We start from the raw sequence: 19,790 nt of genomic DNA, 5'->3' as shown, positions 1-19,790 counted from the left end.
TTCTCCACTTGCGTATTCAGTATGCAAACCGTCTGTTCTTCCATAGTGGCAATACAGTTGATCGTAGCATAGTTACCAACTACTATGTGAAGGTAACATTTTTTCTGCATTTTTCATTGACTCATTACCTTAATGTCGATGAAGCTGATCGTACGCTTATTCATTTTTTTTCGTTTTTCTAGGAGGATTTTGTGCGCTAGCTTCGTTGATGTAGATCGTCAATATTGTTCTGCTCCTCATCAAGACTAATCAGATGTGTCACGCTTTTCTTTCATGAATTTTGTCATGTTCTTTTTCCATATGATATGTGTGTTTTGAACATATTATGTGTTGTAATTCAGCTATCATGAGCTTTGTGTAGTTCATGAACATCCTTTTTCGCCTTTTCTTGTTTTGGCACATATATATCTCTATTTTTTCATGTACAGGAATTATATGGATATCTTTTTTGGTTCTGCTTTTTTTGTTTTGTCAGGGGTGCATTTGTTCTTTTCTGGGGTTTTTTAGGGGGTGGGTAACTCCACCTACGCCATTTCTTCCTTACTTCGTTTTTACAAGGATGGTGTAGCCGGTTCCAAGCCCGGGAAAAGGAGGAGGAAACACACTTTAGTTTTTGCTATCTTTCTGTTGTGTTCCATGAGATACCATGAAATTCCAGCACAACAAAACACATTTGAAGTCTATGTAGTGCACTAATTTTTCAAATCTATGACACAATATGTAACACTTATGGTGCAATTCCAGCACATTTTTGTCTCTGCCTTTTTGCAAAGCTCCCCGATATGCACGGAAATACTTTTAGTGTAGCACAACTCATTGATAGGCACATAACTCTCCACACATGGTTACATGATTCCCACCTATTCATTTTTTTTGGGGTCTGAGCAAATGCATACAGCCATGAATAGATTTGTTTATACAAATCTCTGTTACAATAAATAAGAACAAAACACATTTTTGTGCTTTTTCTCTGCCATCTACTAATACATCATTCTACGCAATCAGGTTCGATTTCTTTTTGGAGCGGTTGTCTGCTTTGTCTTTTTTCAGTCTTGAGTTTTGTCCCTGGACTTGACTGCTTCAGCTTCTTGTCCTTCTTTTTGTGTACCTGGTACAAAAGCAGTTTATATCATAATTAGTTATAGTCTTTTTGCTTTCATATCTTTTTCTAGTAATAAGAATTATTCGAACCTTCATTCTGTTTCTTCTTCTTCTTTCCTCTGTTCTTCTTTGGCAAATTGAAGACCAAATGCAACTGATACGTCCAAAATGTATGTACTTTCCCGAACACTTTTGCTATTGTTTTGCCTCTAATTTGTGTATTTTGGATACAACTAACACGGACTAACGCTGTTTTCAGCAGAATTGCTCTGGTGTCTCATTTTTGTGCAGAAAACCAACTTTCAGGAAAATCCCCGGAATTTATGTCGAAGGTCTTATTTTTCCAGAAGAATTACGGAGCCAGAAGGGCAAGCCAGGTGGAGGCCCGAGGCCCCCACACACTAGGCCGGCGCGGCCCAGGAGGGGGGCGCGCCGCCCTACTATGTGGCCGCCTCGGTTGGCCTCCGACGCCCTCCTCTGGACTACTTAAGGGGTTTCGACCTAAAAAACACGGGGGAGAAGTCGAAGTCGCTAGAAACCATCCAGTACGCCGCCACCGTCGCGAAACTCCGTCTCGGGACCAGAAACTCCGTTCTGGCACTCCGCCGGGACGGGGAATTGGAGGAGATCATCGCCATCATCACCACCGACGCCTCTCCATCGACCATCAATGTTTCCCCCATCCATGTGTGAGTAATTCTCCCGCTGTAGGCTGAAGGGGATGGTAGGGATTGGATGAGATTGGTCATATAATAGCATAAGATTGTTAGGGCATAGTGCCTAGTGTCCGTAATTGGTACTTAGATGATATTGTTGCAACTTGTTATGCTTAATTCTTGTCACTAGGGCCCGAGTGCCATGATCTCAGATCTGAACATGTTATTGTTTCATGATGAAATGCATTGTTTTATGATCTTACCTGCAAGTTGTATACACATGTCGCTGTCTGGAACCCGAGGCCCCAAAGTGACATAAATTGGGACAACCGGAGGGGAAGGCAGTGATGTGAGGATCACATGTGTTCACAGAGTGTTAATGCTTTGCTCCGGTACTTTATTAAAAGGAGTACCTTAATTTCCAGTAGATTCCCTAGAGGCCCGGCTGCCACCGGCTGGTAGGACAAAAGATGTTGTGCAAGTTTCTCATTGCGAGCACGTACGACTAAATATGGAACACATGCCTATGGATTGCTTAGTACTTGGACACCGTTTTATTATTATCTGCAAATGCCCTACTTTGATTGTTACATGAGTTTCTCTCAACCATGCAACGCCCGTCATCCATCCTTGTGCCTACAGTATTTTAATCCTGTTGTTTACTGTAATCACTAATGCTATCTTTGTTACTCTGCTGCTGTCATTTCACTACTGCTACTGCTATAAAACTGTTACTACTGATAAACTCTTGCGAGCAAGTCTGTTTCCAGGTGCAGCTGAATTGACAACTCCGCTGTTAAGGCTTTCAAGTATTCTTTGTCTCCCCTTGTGTCGAATCAATAAATTGGGTTTTACTTCCCGCGAAGACTGTTGCGATCCCCTATACTTGTGGGTCATCAAGACTATTTTCTGGCGTCGTTGCCGGGGAGCATAGCTTTATTTGGAAGTTCACTTGGATTGATATTGTTCGCTGCAAATTCTCCATCATGGGTAAATCTCGCGATTCTAAAGTCGCCATATTACCATCCACTACAAGAAAAGGTACAACTCTGAGTACCTCTGCTGCTCTTGATTCACCATCTGTGATAAGTCAACTTGTTTCACCACCGCAAGCTTCACTTGCTGGTACTTCTGCTGAATCTGAAAATTCTCATAATATTGATGATGTTTCTGCTGTTCTTGATGATAGTGGTTCATTGGGATCTTTTCTAGATGCTACAATTGCTAGGTCTAGACAAATTGAAAATACTGAAACTCCTAATGAAAATGCTGCTACACCTGGTTATTCACCTAAGCTTGAATAATCTAGTGATGATCCTGATGAGGATTATGTGGAGCTTGATGACGATTTTATTGATAAATGCAATGATATTACTGATGCAAGAAAAATTAAAAAGTTTCTCGCACAACATACTGTTAGATATAAGCTGTCTCCTGATCCTAAATTTGCCACATCTCCTATAAACATTAAGGATAAAGATTATGATTTTTCTCTTGATCTATCTCATATAGCTATTGTTGAGAAAACACCCTTTTGTGGTACTGAAAAAGAAAGTGCTGTAGAACACATGAATGAACTTTCTTCTATGAGTAGCTTGTTTTCTGATGATGTCAAGTTGCGCACTTATTTTGTTGCTAAAATTTTTCCTTTCTCATTAAAGGACGATGCTAAAACTTGGTATAATAGTTTGCCTCCTGGTTCTATTAATAGTCCAGGTGATTTGCTTGATGTTTTCTTTCGGAAATACTTTCCTGCTAGTGCTCAACATGCTGCTTTACAGAAAATTTATAGCTTTGACCAGGAAGATGGAGAGAAATTGCCTGAAGCTTGGGCAAGATTTTGCTCTCTTATCAGAGCTCGACCTGGACATGATTTGGAAAAGCATGATTTACTTGATATATTTTATAGTGGACTAACCGTTGAGTCTAGAGCATATCTGGATAGTTGTGCTGGTTGTGTTTTCAGGAAAATAACTCCAGACGAAGCTGAAGAATTATTGGCTAAAATAGGCCGGAATCATGATGATTGGACTACACCTGAACCAACTCCAGCGCCGATATTGAAGAAGAGGGGTTTAATTAAATTAAATGATGAAGATATGAGGGAAGCCAAGAAATCTCTTAAGGAGAAAGGTATTAAATCCGAAGATGTGAAGAATTTACCTCCCATAGAAGATTTATGCAAGATAATTCCCCCTTCATCCATGATTGAGGTAAACTCTCTTCAACGCTTTACTAGGGAAGATATTCCGTATTCAAAACCTCCTGCTCAATGCTTAGATGAGTTTGATAATTATATTGTTAAGCAAGAAAATTTTAATATGAGAGTAGAGAATCATCTAATGGAAAATTCTCAAGCTATTAGCAATATGCATGATGTTGTGAAGAGAACCTCCAATGATGTTAAGATGCTTGTTAAACATTTTCAAATGGTTTAAACTCAAATTGATCAACTCACTAAAGTGCAAAATGACTTGTTAAAAAATAATTCTAAAGAGAAACATGCTTATGAAGTAACAACTAGAGGCGGTGTCTCTACCCAGGATCCTCTATATCCTGAAGGGCATCCCAAAAGAGTTGAACAAGATTCTCAACGAATTGAACCTAGTGCTCCTTCTAAGAAAAAGAAGAAGAAACATAAAAATGTTGTAGAATCCTCTGAACCTGTTAATGATCCTAATAGTATTTCTATTTCTGATGCTGAAACTGAAAGTGGTAATGAAAGGGAACCTTGGGTACAAAAGCAAATGCCTTTTCCTGCTAAGAAACTAAAATCAAAGGAAGAAGAACACTATAATAAATTTTGTGATTGGATGAAACCTTTATTCTTGCAAATCCCTTTGACTGATGCTATTAAATTGCCTCCTTATTCAAAGTATATGAAAGATATTGTCCCTAACAAAAGGAAAATTCCTAATGAGGAGATTTCCACTATGCTTGCTAATTACTCTTTCAATGGCAAAGTTCCAAAGAAGTTGGGCGACCCAGGTATACCTACTATTCCTTGTTCTATTAAGAATAATTATGTTAGAACTGCTCTATGTGATTTGGGAGCCGGTGTTAGTGTTATGCCGTTTTCTCTTTATAAGAGACTTTATTTAGATAAGTTGATACCGACTGATATATCTTTGCAGATGGCTGATAAATCTACTGCTATTCCTGTTGGTATATGTGAGGATGTTCCTGTTCAAGTTACTAATAACTGCTTGATATTAACTGATTTTGTTGTGTTGGAAATGCCTGAAGATGATAATATGTCTATTATTCTTGGGAGACATTTTCTTAACACCGCAGGGGCTGTTATTGATTGCAATAAAGGAAAAGTTACTTTCAATGTCGATGACAAGGAGCATACCGTTTATTTTCCCAAGAGGATTGATAAAGTATGTGGAGTTAATACAATTTCTAATGTGAGAACTATCAAAGTTGGAGCTATTGATTGTCCTATATATGAACCTAAGGAAGGATATCAAAATATTATGATTGGATCCATATCAATACAATTCAAGGTAACATGATTGATTTGAGGTTTATTTCTTCTTATGCTATGTAAAATTTATTTGGTGGCAAGACTTGATCAACCTTGTTAACAAATACTTTTTATATGCATAGAGGAGCTAAACAACATTTGTTTCTTCCTCCACTTGTTCTACTTGCCGTAGCACTTTTGTTTTGCAAAGTTCTTTAGTCAATTGGCGATTTCAAAATCTTTTTCTGCCCAGTAATAATAAATTTAACACCCAAAAATGTGCATTTTTCAAAGTTTTCAAAAATTCACAAAAATTATACCGTTGGTCCAATTTTTCGAAGACGCGCCTGGGAGCACCTGGGGATGACCAGTGGGGCACCCCAGGGTGGCACCCCACAGGCCGGCGCGGCCAGCAAGGGGGGCGCGCCACCCTGTTGTGTGGGCCCCTCCTTGCCCCACTACTTCATCTCTTCCTCCCACTCTCTTCTCTCTCCCGAAAAAACTCGCACCAGCTTTCTCTCACTCGTGTTTCTGCTCAAGATCTCAAGATTTCTCGATCTCTTTGCTCAGCCCAGATTTCTGTCTGAAATTTGGCACATTTGCTCTCCGGTATGTGACTCCTCCGATTATCCAAGTAGAATTTTGTTTGGTTGAGTATATCTTGAATATTTTGCTGCTGTAGGTAACATGTTTAGTGAGCTTGCATGCTTGTTCTAAGTTGTAAAAACTAGTTTTGATGCATGATTAGTACCCTAGCAAGTTCCTATAGTAGTTTCCCTCAATTATATGTCACCAAATCAAAATTTATAATATTTGTTGAAAATTTTCAAAAAATGGAGTGGAATAGGCATCAACTAAACCAACAAGAATTGGAGGTGCAACAAGTCATGAGAGTTAACCGCGAAGAGGGAGTATACCCCTCTTTGTAGGATAACGTTGCATAGAAAACAAAAAAATTCCTACCGCGAACACGCAATCCAAGCCAAGATGCAATCTAGAAGACGGTAGCAACGAGGGTGTATCGAGTCTCACCCTTGAAGAGATTCCAAAGCCTACAAGATGAGGCTCTTGTTGCTGCGGTAGACGTTCACTTGCCGCTTGCAAAAGCGCGTAGAAGATCTTGATCACGATCGCTTCCGGCGCCACGAACGAGCAGCACCTCCGTACTCGGTCACACGTTCGGTTGTTGATGAAGACGACGTCCACCTCCCGTTCCAGCGGGCAGCGGAAGTAGTAGCTCCTCTTGAATCTGACAGCACGACAGCGTGGTGTCGGTGGCGGTGGAGAACTCCGGCGGAGCTTCCCTAAAGCTACGCGGGAGATATGGAGGAGAGGGGGCGGCTAGGGTTTGGGAGGGGGTGGCCGGCCACTTCAATGGGGCGGCCAGCTTGTGGTCTTGGGGTGGCCGGCTTGTGGTCTTGGGGTGGCCGGCCCCCTCCCTTGGCCCCTCATTATATAGGTGGAACCCCAAGTGTTGGACTCCAAGTCTTCGAATAAGACCCGAAACCAAAACCTTCCATATGAAAAGGAAACCTACCTAGGGTGGGAATCCCACTTGGGGTGGGATTCCCCCCTTCCATATGGGAGGGTGGCCGGCCCCCTAAGGGGGAGTCCACTTGGGACTCCACCCCCACTAGGGTTGGCCGGCCATGGAGGTGGAGTCCCGGGGACTCCACCTTCCTTGGTGGTTTCTTCCGGACTTTTCTAGAACCTTCTAGAACCTTCCATAGAACCTTCCGCATCATTTTAATTCACATAAAATGACATCCTATATATGAATCTTATTCTCTGGACCATTCCGGAACTCCTCGTGATGTCCGGGATCTCATCCGGGACTCCGAACAAATATTCGAACTCCATTCCATATTCAAGTTCTACCATTTCAACATCCAACTTTAAGTGTGTCACCCTACGGTTCGTGAACTATGCGGACATGGTTGAGTATTCACTCCGACCAATAACCAATAGCGGGATCTGGAGATCCATAATGGCTCCCACATATTCAACGATGACTTTAGTGATCGAATGAACCATTCACATACGATACCAATTCCCTTTGTCACGCGATATTTTACTTGTCCGAGGTTTGATCTTCGGTATCACTCTATACCTTGTTCAACCTCGTCTCCTGACAAGTACTCTTTACTCGTACCGTGGTATGTGGTCTCTTATGAACTCATTCATATGCTTGCAAGACATTTAGACGACATTCCACCGAGAGGGCCCAGAGTATATCTATCCGTCATCGGGATGGACAAATCCCACTGTTGATCCATATGCCTCAACTCATACTTTCCGGATACTTAATCCCACCTTTATAACCACCCATTTACGCAGTGGCGTTTGGTGTAATCAAAGTACCTTTCCGGTATAAGTGATTTACATGATCTCATGGTCATAAGGACTAGGTAACTATGTATCGAAAGCTTATAGCAAATAACTTAATGACGAGATCTTATGCTACGCTTAATTGGGTGTGTCCATTACATCATTCATACAATGATATAACCTTGTTATTAATAACATCCAATGTTCATGATTATGAAACTAATCATCCATTAATCAACAAGCTAGTTAAGAGGCATACTAGGGACTTCTTTGTTGTCTACATATCACACATGTACTAATGTTTCGGTTAATACAATTATAGCATGATATATAAATATTTATCATAAACATAAAGATATAAATAATAACCACTTTATTATTGCCTCTAGGGCATATCTCCTTCACTCTTACTACCCGTGCACAGATTTCATGAGAAGTGCAGGAATCTTGCGAGATGTTCAGAAGGGATGAAGCTTGCTACCCGCATGGGTAGCTACACACCCATGCATTACACCAATATGCAAGCCATGTTTACTTGTTTTAGCTCGGTTTCCTAGTAGAACGTGGAATTCTAGTGTATAAAAGTGGTTTCCGAATTTTGATTTGAACTTTTTTTTGTCAAAGTCAACTCAATATTCAAAAAGTCAATGCAAAATACGTTGGTGAGTTGACTTTGATCAAAAAATATTCATATCAAAATTCGGAAACCACTTTTGTACACTAGAATTCCACGTTCTACTAGGAAACCGAGCTAAAACAAGTTAATATGGCTTGCATATTGGTATACTGCATGGGTGTGTAGCTACCCATGCGGGTAGCGAATGCACTCTCATGTTCAGAATCTAATTTCTCGTGCAGGGTTGGATGATTTTGTTGTTGGAGAACCACTCCAATATGCAAAATTGACTATGTCTGTTGTGCATGATTTTGAATTCAATTGGTCGCAATCTAACCCCATGGTTCGGTACAAAATTTATAATAAAACTGTCAACTTGCCATTCGATGATTTTTGTGCAGCAATTAGAGTGCCACAATGGGGATCATGCGAGAAGATAAGGGGATCGCCGCAAGAGCTCTTGAACCTCTTCGAGATAATTTGTCATGGAAGAAGCTTCTCAGAGGATGGTGGTAAAATCAGTAGCATTCAACTCCCGGCTATTCGCTACTTTGCTTATTTCATTACTAAGTGCGTTCTTGCTAGAAAGAATGCAAGTAAATTATCTATCCAGGATTTAGCTTTTCTAGCTGCTGCATTGCAAGGTAATAAGGCCTATAATTTGGGTGCTTTGTTAGCCTATAGACTTGCCACTAACCGTGAGAAGAGCAGAATTTGTGGAGGTCTCATCGCCTCTCGTTTATTGGCTATGCATGGTGTAGAACCTCACCATCTTGATATTCAGCTTCCCATAGAGAAACTTGACATAGTCTCCATGATTAAACATGAATTTGTTTCTGATTCATCTAATTTGGGTAACCTGTCTTACAAGATAACATTTTACAAGAAAACTTGGAGAATAACTAAGAAAACTGAAAAACTAGTAGGATTGCCTGCACCTGTTCTATTTAACCTTGATTCCAGGGAGGATTGGTCAGTCACGGAAGGTGCACTGAATGCATAAATAGAGGGAGGAGACCATCATGCAAGAGACAACACGGAGGAGGCCGAGGAACACCTCGACTCGTCATCCGATGCAGCAAGCTCTTCGCATCAACATTTTGGGCATGTGGAGCCTTCACCCTTTTCTTCTGCACCGGGACCTTATTATGACTACGCCATGTATGATCCACCGGAGTGGAACAGCGACCCTCGCTGGGGTTGATCTCCACTTAGGCCAAAAGCCTAAGCTTGGGGGGATGTATACCGGCATCACTCATTCTTTGCATATTATGGTTGCTGGATACTTGTATATACTTGTTTAGTTTCTTTAAGTGGTTTTTTAATAAGAGGGAGATGATATTTGGGGAAGTGCTGCCTGAAAACAGATTCTGGACTTTTACCAAAAAAAAATTCACAAAAACAGCCAGAACGTTATTTTGCGAAGCCAATTTTTGTGCATGTTCCCCAGGTTGTTATCTAACTTTCATTAGTTGAACACTTTTCGATTTGGGCAGCGGAAGAATTTCTTAAAAATCGATTACTATACTGCTGTCAAGTTTGACGAATTCCTGCTGCTTTGTGTTTATGTGACTCTTCTAGTTTTCATTTTCTTGTTTTGGCTTTGTTTCTTTCCTAAAACACAAAAAGACCAAAAATATTTCTGTTGTTTCTCTTTACCATTTGTTTATTTTGGTTTCTTGCTTTTACTTTGCTTTATTTGCTATCGTTGGTTTGCTATAAGAAAATTCAAAAAGATTTTGCTTTGTTTGCTTGTTTCCTTTTGTTCTTGTTTCCAATTCGAAAACACCAAAAATGTTTGCTGTTCTTCTTTGGTTTTGTAAAGTTCATTATGAGTTCAATGGTCTTCGGTGGCTGGAGCGTGGTTTTCATTCTATATTATTCAAGCCACACAAGTGAAAGCCAATAATGACGATCTACGACAATTCGACTGTGGTGAGAGGCTGGTATGAACTCTATTTGTTTTCATTTTTGTACATATACTCATCCATGTGAGCATGCTTAGTTGGTTCATGTGAGGTATATGTCATTTAAGAAAGTCTAGTAGTTCATGATCTCTCATGTTTAGCTCCAATTTATTAATATGAGTAGCATGTCATGGATGTTTGCTTGCATTGTTTTATTCATAAATAGGTATGACATTGTGGTATCCTCCTCTGAATAATTCATTTGAATCGACTTGGCACATGCTCACGCATGCATATGACTGAACAAAAGTCAATTAAGCCTTGATGATTTATTTTTCCTCAGAGTTCTTGTATCACTTTTATGCCCCCGTTAATTTATTTTGCCGCAAGCATGATTATGACAGTGACCGCTCTCTTGATTGTCGCTCCCCAGTCTATTGCTAGCCTTCACTTGTACTGAGCGGGAACGCTGCTCGTGTTTCCAAACCCATGAAAACCAAGTTGTTCCAAAGTGTCCACCATAAATACCTATGTATGGAATTTCAAACCATTCCAAGTAAATTCTCATGTGCTACCTTTAAAACCTTCAAAATGCTTCTCAATTTGTGTTAATGTTTTATTGCTCATGAGGAAGTATGTGGTGTTTATCTTTCAACCTTGTCATTTACTTTTGACAGACTTTCATAATAAGAGCTGGCAACGGGGTGCCCAGCCCCAACTAATAACTTCATTAATAATTCTCTTCACATGTTTTGCTCTGATTCATCAGTAAGCAACTTAATTTTTCAAATAGACAGTCCTCCATGGTATGAGATTGATGGAAGGCACCCGAGGATTCGGTTAGCCATGGCTTGTGTAAGCAAAGGTTGGGGGAGTGTCACTCATAATAAAAACTAAAGTACATGTGTAAACAAAAGAGAAGAGGGATGATCTACCTTGCTGGTAGAAATAACGTCCTTCATGGGAGCCGCTCTTGAAAGTCTGGTTGGCGAGGTAGTTGGTGTACCCATTACCATTCGTTGACAACAACAAACTCCTCTCAAAATAATTTTACTCTTGTTTTAAAAATGAAAAGCTCTAGCGCATGTTAATCCCTGCTTCCCTCTGCGAAGGGTAAATCTTTTACTTTCATGTTGTGTCACCATCCTTTCTTTGAGCACTTTCTTGAGAGCACAACTGTCATTCTTAGTATAATATGCTTGTCCCAAAATATGATTGACTGTGGTATAACTTTGATGCTTTTATCTTTGACAATCTCTATTTCTAGTCTTTCTATGAACTTCAGAGGTGCCTGGGAATTTATGTTTTGCTGTTCAAATTCGGGCAAGCGAGATACCACTTTATCATATCCTTTTATGAACATTGCAATCCTGCTGATAGACATGATTCATGATGCTTATTATTAATTTGTTGGTACCTTTTCATGATTGACATAGCTATTAGATGATCTTATTTGCATGTATCTTATTATGAATTGCCTAAGTACTTGTCAATATCATGAGAATATTTATATCATATGAACAAATGCGTTCGTGAAAGTTCTTTTATCGCACTCATTTGTTAACTGAATTGCTTGAGGACAAGCAATAAGCTAAGCTTGGGGGGAGTTGATACGTCCAGAACGTATCTACTTTCCCGAACACTTTTGCTATTGTTTTGCCTCTAATTTGTGTATTTTAGATACAACTAACACGGACTAACGTTGTTTTCAGCAGAATTGCTCTGGTGTCTCGTTTTTGTGCAGAAATCCAACTTTCAGGAAAATCCCCGGAATTTATGTCGAAGGTCTTATTTTTCCAGAAGAATTACGGAGCCAGAAGGGCAAGCCAGGTGGAGGCCCGAGGCCCCCACACACTAGGCCGGCGCGGCCCAGGAGGGGGGCGCGCTGCCCTACTGTGTGGCCGCCTCGGCTGGCCTCCGACGCCCTCCTCTGGACTATTTAAGGGGTTTCGACCTAAAAAACACGGGGGAGAAGTCGAAGTCGCTAGAAACCATCCAGTACGCCGCCACCGTCGCGAAACTCCATCTCGGGACCAGAAACTCCGTTCTGGCACTCCGCCGGGACGGGGAATTGGAGGAGATCATCGCCATCATCACCACCGACGCCTCTCCATCGACCAGCAATGTTTCCCCCATCCATGTGTGAGTAATTCCCCCGCTGTAGGCTGAAGGGGATGGTAGGGATTGGATGAGATTGGTCATGTAATAGCATAAGATTGTTAGGGCATAGTGCCTAGTGTCCGTAATTGGTACTTTGATGATATTGTTGCAACTTGTTATGCTTAATGCTTGTCACTAGGGCCCGAGTTCCATGATCTCAGATCTGAACATGTTATTGTTTCATGATGATATGCATTGTTTTATGATCTTACCTGCAAGTTGTATACACATGTCATTGTCCGGAACCCGAGGCCCCAAAGTGACAGAAATTGGGACAACCGGAGGGGAAGGCAGTGATGTGAGGATCACATGTGTTCACAGAGTGTTAATGCTTTGCTCCGGTACTTTATTAAAAGGAGTACCTTAATTTCCAGTAGATTCCCTAGAGGCCCGGCTGCCACCGGCTGGTAGGACAAAAGATGTTGTGCAAGTTTCTCATTGCGAGCACGTACGACTAAATATGGAACACATGCCTATGGATTGCTTAGTACTTGGACACCGTTTTATTATTATCTGCAAATGCCCTGGTTTGATTGTTACATGAGTTTCTCTCATCCATGCAACGCCCGTCATCCATCCCTGTATCTATAGTATTTTAATCTTGCTGTTTACTGAAATCACTACTGATGTCTTTGTTACTATGCTGCTGTTATTTCACTACTGCTACTGCTATAAAACTGTTACTACTGATAAACTCTTGCGAGCAAGTCTGTTTCCAGGTGCAGCTGAATTGACAACTCCGCTGTTAAGGCTTTCAAGTATTCTTTGTCTCCCCTTGTGTCGAATCAATAAATTGGGTTTTACTTCCCGCGAAGACTGTTGCGATCCCCTATACTTGTGGGTCATCAGCAACTTATCACATTTTTTCTTTGTGTGATTAGTAGAACCACAATGGCTGCAGGTATAGAACTTATTTTGCTTAATCCTTTCCTTTATAGTCAGTAATTTAGGGCGGCCCTTTGTATCAGCAACATCTGGGTCAAGTAATTGTATTGTCGTTCCACTTTCACTTGTAGGATCCAGATTGACTACTGTTCTTGATGAGCTGTTCTGTCCCATAGCTGACATATCATCTGTGTCTGTGTCCATTCTGGCCATTTCTGCCTCAAGTCTTGGTATCTCTTGTAGCAAATATTGGTATTTTCTTTTGTTCTTAGAACCATTTGAAGCCGTGTGTCCTAACATTCTAGAAAGAACATTGAATCTTAAAACTGTGCTGTCCTCATTTAGTGGTGGAACAATATGTTTTAGAAGTTTTCTTTCTTTTTTCCGCCACTGTCTATTATGTACTTATCTGGGATCTTGTTTACCTGCAGTTGCAGCATCACTTTGAGGATATGTGAGCAAAGAAGACCATCTTTATCAAATTTGCAGCAGATGCAAGAATAGTCTTCTGTTTCTTCATTAACTTGTACTAGGTATTCTCTGTGCCTATGCTCTCTTACAGGATAATTTGCTTCATGAAACACCCAGTACATCTTCCCTTTAACATCTTCTCTTATTTGGAGTCTTGTTACATCATTTAGGACTAGCTGGAACTTTCTAAAGATTGCTAAATTGTACAGCTCATGCGCCTGCCGTTCAATGTAGTATTGAGTGATGAATTTTTTCTCCCGGACTTTCTTGTTAGTTGCATTATGATCCAACTCGTTTTCATTTGCATGCATGTTATCCATTATTCTTTGGTATTCTCTCAAGAAGCTTGTCATGCTAAATTGTGGTCCAACTCCCTTCTTGAACAATGCATTAGTGCCTTCGCTTCTAGCCGTTGTTTGTATGAATGGGAAGAAATGATTCTTGAAGTAAACTGGTACCCACTTCTCTCTGCTTTTCCAAAGATCTTGGAATATTTTAATATGTCCCACATTGTACTCATTTATCATTTGCTGCCATAGTGTTTCGAATTCATGCACTGTCAAGGACTTGTCAATTATGTCTTGAAGTTCCTCATACAGGCCTTCATTTGCTTGAAATACAGTGCCTCCCTTGTCATCTATTTTCTTCTTGATATGAAACAAACAACATTTGTGTATAGCATTTGGGAAAATAGATGGTATTGCACTTGCCATGCCCTTGTCCTGGTCAGTTATAATTGTTTTTGGTGGCTTTCCACCCATTGCTGCTTTGAATTCCCTGAAGCACCGCTGAAAACTTTCTGATGTTTCGTTGACTATGAATGCGCATGCAAATAGGTAAGTTTTTCCGTGTGGCAACACTCCAACAAATGGTGCAAAAGGGAGATTGTACTTATTTGTTAGGAATGTCGTGTCAAAGCTCACACAGTCACCACATATGTCATAATACTGTATTGCCCTTGCATCTGCCCAAAACACACTCCTGACTTTGTTTTCTTTGTCCAAGTCAAGCGAGTGATAGAATCCTGGATTTTCAGTTCTTTTCTTTTTAAACCAGTCCAGAACTTCCAACATGTCATTGTTTGTTAATTCCCTGTTTATCGAATTGCTGTAGTTGCTAACCTTTCTCTTGTTGTATGGTAGTTGTTCCATCCCTCCTCTTATGAATGCCAAGACAGCAACCATGTCTCTAGTAGGCATGTTGCAATATTTCATTGTCCGTATCATTTCCTTTTCACCGTTAGACATATAGATGTGTGATCTGAAAAACCTGCTTTGAGGGCTGAGTTGATGGTTGTGCAAAAGGTTTAGTCCTGTAATTTTCCAGAATCCTTTCTTCTCACTGACCACCATCTCAACTTTGCAATCACTTTTCGCTATGACCGTGCTTTGTCTCTGTGCTACAACTTGCTCAGTTTCTTGTTCATTTATTTTCCCGTACTTGTTGCACTTCATAGTGAATCGTATGACTTCATTGTTTCTTTTCTTACTTGTAGTACGGTAGGAAGAGACAATGCTTACTGAGAAGCCAGCGGTGTATGCATACAAGTTGAAGAACTTCCGAGCTTCTTCTCTTGTCTGAAATTGCATTCCTTTTTCAGGTTTTAACTGGCTGTCACTTTCATTTGGTGTATCCTCCTCCATTTCCTTTCCCTCAGCAGCTAACTCTTCATTTTGTAGGAATATGTGTATATCTTCTTCAGTTATGTCCTTGCGCTGTTCTTCAGTTTGATTGGGTGAGTTGTCAGTAAACGTGCTTGTCGATGCTTGATCATGGTAATCCTCTGACATTGGGTGCTTCATCCCATAGTTTTGCTCTGTACTTGGATTATCAGTAACCTGCATGCATGTAAATTTTTATTTTTATCAGCTGTACTCTTTGAGGTTTCTTTTATTATAAAACAGAGTTTTTAATGTTAATAACCTGATCTAGGTTCATGTTGTCAAACATGTTTAAATTCCATGGATCATCAATTTCTTCGTCCAGGAACGAAGTAGATGTGTCCACCTTGTCATCCTCTGTGTCCTTCCTAGTTTGTCCCTGCATTTAATCGGTTAGCAATAATTTTAAGTACTTTATTTTGTGTTTATAATCGGTTTGTTCGAAAATACCTGGTCACCGCTTATTTGATTCACTTCATTTTTTTTCATAGTTCCAAGAAGCAATCCTATATATGAAAATCCTTCCTGCGATAAGATGTTATTTAATTAAGCATTGTTATGAATGTAAGTTATTTAATTTTCTCTTGTTTCATTTATTTTTTCATCATACCTGATTGAAGAAGTCATCTAGCATATCATTGTTAACTGTTTGTGAGTAATTTCCTGTATCCTGCATAAGAGAAATATACATGTTTTTATTAGTAAAGTCGTGAATACTGCATAACAATTTTATTTGCAAGCATAAAAGCACATCGCACTTAACATTTTCGAGCTCCCTATTGGCTAGCCGTCTTGGTTCTGTGGCTTTTCTGTTTTTTCTGTGGCTTCAGTTATCAGTTTTTGTTTTGAAGTTTTGTAATCTACAGCCTATATGGACTACAGATCTCATCAGTTGCATTCTTAGACATATATGGCAACCATCTAAATATGGCCACACAACAGATGCCATAGTATCCCAAGTAAGGCAGGCATGCATTGCCAATCAACAGAACTTAACACTACCAGCCATCACAAGTTCATGCAAATATATGAAGATGTGAACAAAACCTTATGGTGCTCTAGATTTATTTTGACAAGTCCTTAGTATTCAGTGTTATTTCTATGTTCCTCATTCTTCATGCCTCATTACTTGTCACTTATTCATGAATAATTTGCTTTTCCCAGTCTTAGTCTAAGTTTTATTCTTCAGTTTCTCGCTCATTCTCCGTTTCTCAGTTTCATTATTCAGTTTTTGTTTAAGATCAGTGTCAAGTCTTCATTTACTCGCTCATTCTCCGTCTCTCATTACTTGTCGCTCATTATCCGTTTCAGTCTAAGTTAGATTCTTCACAGTGTTTTTAGTCTCAGTTTCAGTCTTTATTCCTCAGTCTTCAGTTTTCAGTCTTGATTTTAGTTCTTCTTTTATTCAGTCCAGAAGTGACATTTTATCGAGTCGTCAGTACTTCTTTCTTCAGTCCTGATTTTAATTCTTTGCTTCAGTTTTCGGTTTTTATCATTGCCTCAGCTTCTCAGTTTGCTAAGTCTTTAGTTTCTCAGTCTTCAGTATTCTAGTTTGGTCAAGCAGAAGGATCTGATCTCAGTCAGTTAAATATCAGTCAGTTTTCCTTTTTTCATTTTCATTCTTCAGAGAGATCCTTCTTCAGTGCAAAGTGACTCAGTCTCAGTATCTCTCTGTTTTAGTCTTCATTATTTGCTAATCTCATTCACCACTACAGACATGCACCCAGACAACATGGTATGTCTCAGTACACTACCTCCATCTCTGATTCTCCATCTCTCTTTTTAGATTTGCTATAATTTCTAGGCAAGCATAGATGTATTTATCTTCAGTGTTTCTCTATTTCGGTGTATTTATCTCAGTCCTCCATCATTCATTATTCATTAGAATAGTCCCTCTAAGTCTCTCGGTTTTTTATTCTCATTACTTGTTAATCTACAGATAAGAGAGTTGTGAATTTATCTGCCCCTCAGTTTTGCATTGTCATTATAGTCTTCAGTGTTCAGTTATCGGTTTTCATATATTCTAACTACTTTCTTCTTTCTCTGTCCAGTGAAAGGTGCGTCTCGTGGTTTTTTGGCATGATGAAGTGCAGCGAGCAGCCAGCCAGCTGAGTTGAGATCGATCGGAGAAAAGGTGCAGACGCGTGGTCACTTGAAGTATGCAGAACGACCTTGCGAATAGAGCCAGCGATAGTGACCAAGGACAAGGGTGCGCGTGTGGTGGAGCAGTGCATGTGTGCGTGTAGCCGTTGCTTGCCCTTGCGGCACGATGTGACAGGTCATTCACTATTTCTCTGTCCAATTTTCTTAGTCTTTCAGTTATATTTGCTCATTTTTTCTCAGCCTCAGCTTAGGTCTCTCATTTCCTATATCAGTATTTTGTTGTGCAAAGAATCCAGTTTCCTGTACAAACATAAACTTCCTTTTTCTGCAGTGCTTGCTATACTTTGTTGTCAGATTTTTGTGACTACTGCACCTGATCAATTTTGGCCCCATTCTTTGCAAAAAACGACCCAAGCAGGAATACTGGTGTTCTAGTTGGGGAAACCTGGGAAGATCGCCTTGAGTGCAGGCAATGGGGTGCTCATTTACCTCACGTAGCTGGTATTTGCTGGCCATTCCACACATGGTGCTCAGTCAGTAGCACTCTCAGGAGGTTACATAGATGTTGAGGACCATGGAGAATGGTTACCGGAAGGTTTGCTAGTTTAACCACTTTTTATCCTTGTACTTTTGTGTCTGATCCTAGATATCAGCCTCAGCTTAGGCCTCTCAGTACATGTGTGGTGCAGGTGGTGGTTTCGGTACTGGTGGCCGTCAATACATGTGTGGTAGGTACAGTCCAAGCTAACTACATCCTTTTGCTCCGGAAAGATGCATCAGGTGTTTTGTCTCTGTTCGTTTTGCGGATCGTCACCTAACAAATGACCACGGGATGCACAGCCAAATCAAGATGAACTACGACTCCGTGCATGGCCACTGGATGCACAACGACATCAAGCTCAAGAATGACCTTGACTCTCCTCTTGGGGTGGAAGGAAGTTCATTTTTCTTCAGTGACAGGTACTCATACGTTACAGGTTCTTCTTTCGAACAGTTTAGCCAAGGTTATGTGGAACTGATGTTTTTAACCTCTGTCATTCATTAGGAACCCTGGGTAGATCCCATGGGCTGAGGCTGCTGCCGACTACATTGCTAAGTTACTAGGTGCTCACTTGAAGGTATAATTCAACTTTCAGTTTTCATCTTCCTACTAGTATATTATTACTTTTGACTTTATCTAATTGAAGAAATCCAATGACAGAGGTCAATATAGACAGTCTATTCAGTAGTAAGGTCATAGTATGAATGTACTAGTTTTCAGTCATCTCAGTTTTTGTAGAGTAGTTTGTCTATAATTTATCAGTTAACTTAGAAGGAATGGTGGAATTGATGAATTAGACTATATGATCTGATTTTTTTCTGAAACATGCTGCTGGAAACGTAATAAGCTAGAATCAATTTGAGCAAGACAGTTTCTGTTTTTGGTCAGGTACATGATGTTGATCAACAAGCACAGCTGTACTAAAAGACCAGATGGATGAAGAGGAGGTGGAGACATACCTGTGCTGAGACGGGAGGGGCCTTCCCAGCAGCATCCATGTCCACGTAGGTCCTTCCTTCATTGCCATCCATGTCTTCTTTTGGATCTCTCTTGGTCTTGCCCTCTAAATTTCGAGATCCCCTTTTTCCCCTTACTTTTTCTGATCTCTTTTCCCGGCCGGCGTCGCCACTGTGTTGCAGGTAGTTTACGTGAGGAGGAAGAAGGAGAAGAAAGGTGACGTGGAGATGTCGTTTGTTAGAAGTGGCCTGAAGGCCTGGCCGAATCTGTAAGGCCCAGGAAGCTACAGCAGGAATGAAAAAAACTAGAAAAACCGGACCGATGGTTTGTTGGGCCGGACTGAGCGGAGGTGGAGCCTTTTTGACTGAAAGGGGACTGAGGGGGAGGGGGGGAATGAATTGGGCTGGGTAAAATCTGACTTGAAACCAATTCCATTTTCAGCTAGATGATGATTAGACACTCCCTTTATCTTTCATTTCCAGCAATTTATCTTAGTTTAATTCCTGCAATTTATCACTTTTATCCTCAATTGCCATCAAATTATTGTTCTTCGTGATCCTCTCCGGTCAGATCCAACGGGATCCTGACACATACTCTGTTAAAGTGTGAAGTATGCTTTATTTGATCATGGCAGCATCTCCAGGAAAGATTTGACATTCCGCGTTACTGCACGTTTCACTTTTCTTTTTCTTCAATGCAGAGGCTATCTCTGTGCCTCCTTGTTCAGCTGGAAAGGCCATGGAAGCTAAGCAAAAACTTCTGTTTGTGTCCGTTTTCCATCGTAAATGTGGTGACGAATATGACCCAAAAATTGTTGTTACTGTGGGACTCCTAAATAAGTGTCTTAGAAGCGACCTACCCCTAAAACATGCAGTACGTACCAACATCTTCCTTCCATTTAAGGATATATTATCAACTATCCCATCAACTAAACA

General features: G+C 40.4%; 1 protein-coding gene across 1 annotated transcript; it reads right to left on the bottom strand.

The window, feature by feature from the left end:
- Positions 1-988: 988 nt before the first annotated feature.
- LOC127340268 (protein FAR1-RELATED SEQUENCE 5-like) lies at positions 989-18,929 on the bottom strand. Its single transcript, XM_051366039.1, has 6 exons — positions 18,858-18,929; positions 15,865-15,924; positions 15,705-15,779; positions 15,517-15,633; positions 13,548-15,431; positions 989-1,108 (listed from the first exon to the last, which is right to left on the bottom strand). The coding sequence occupies exons 1-6, from the start codon at positions 18,927-18,929 to the stop codon at positions 989-991; spliced, it is 2,328 nt and encodes a 775-aa protein (XP_051221999.1).
- Positions 18,930-19,790: the final 861 nt, after the last annotated feature.

This window comes from Lolium perenne, chromosome 3 (assembly GCF_019359855.2).
Source record: "Lolium perenne isolate Kyuss_39 chromosome 3, Kyuss_2.0, whole genome shotgun sequence".
Lineage (NCBI taxonomy): Eukaryota > Viridiplantae > Streptophyta > Magnoliopsida > Poales > Poaceae > Lolium > Lolium perenne.
This window is presented reverse-complemented; position numbering and strand designations above follow the sequence as displayed.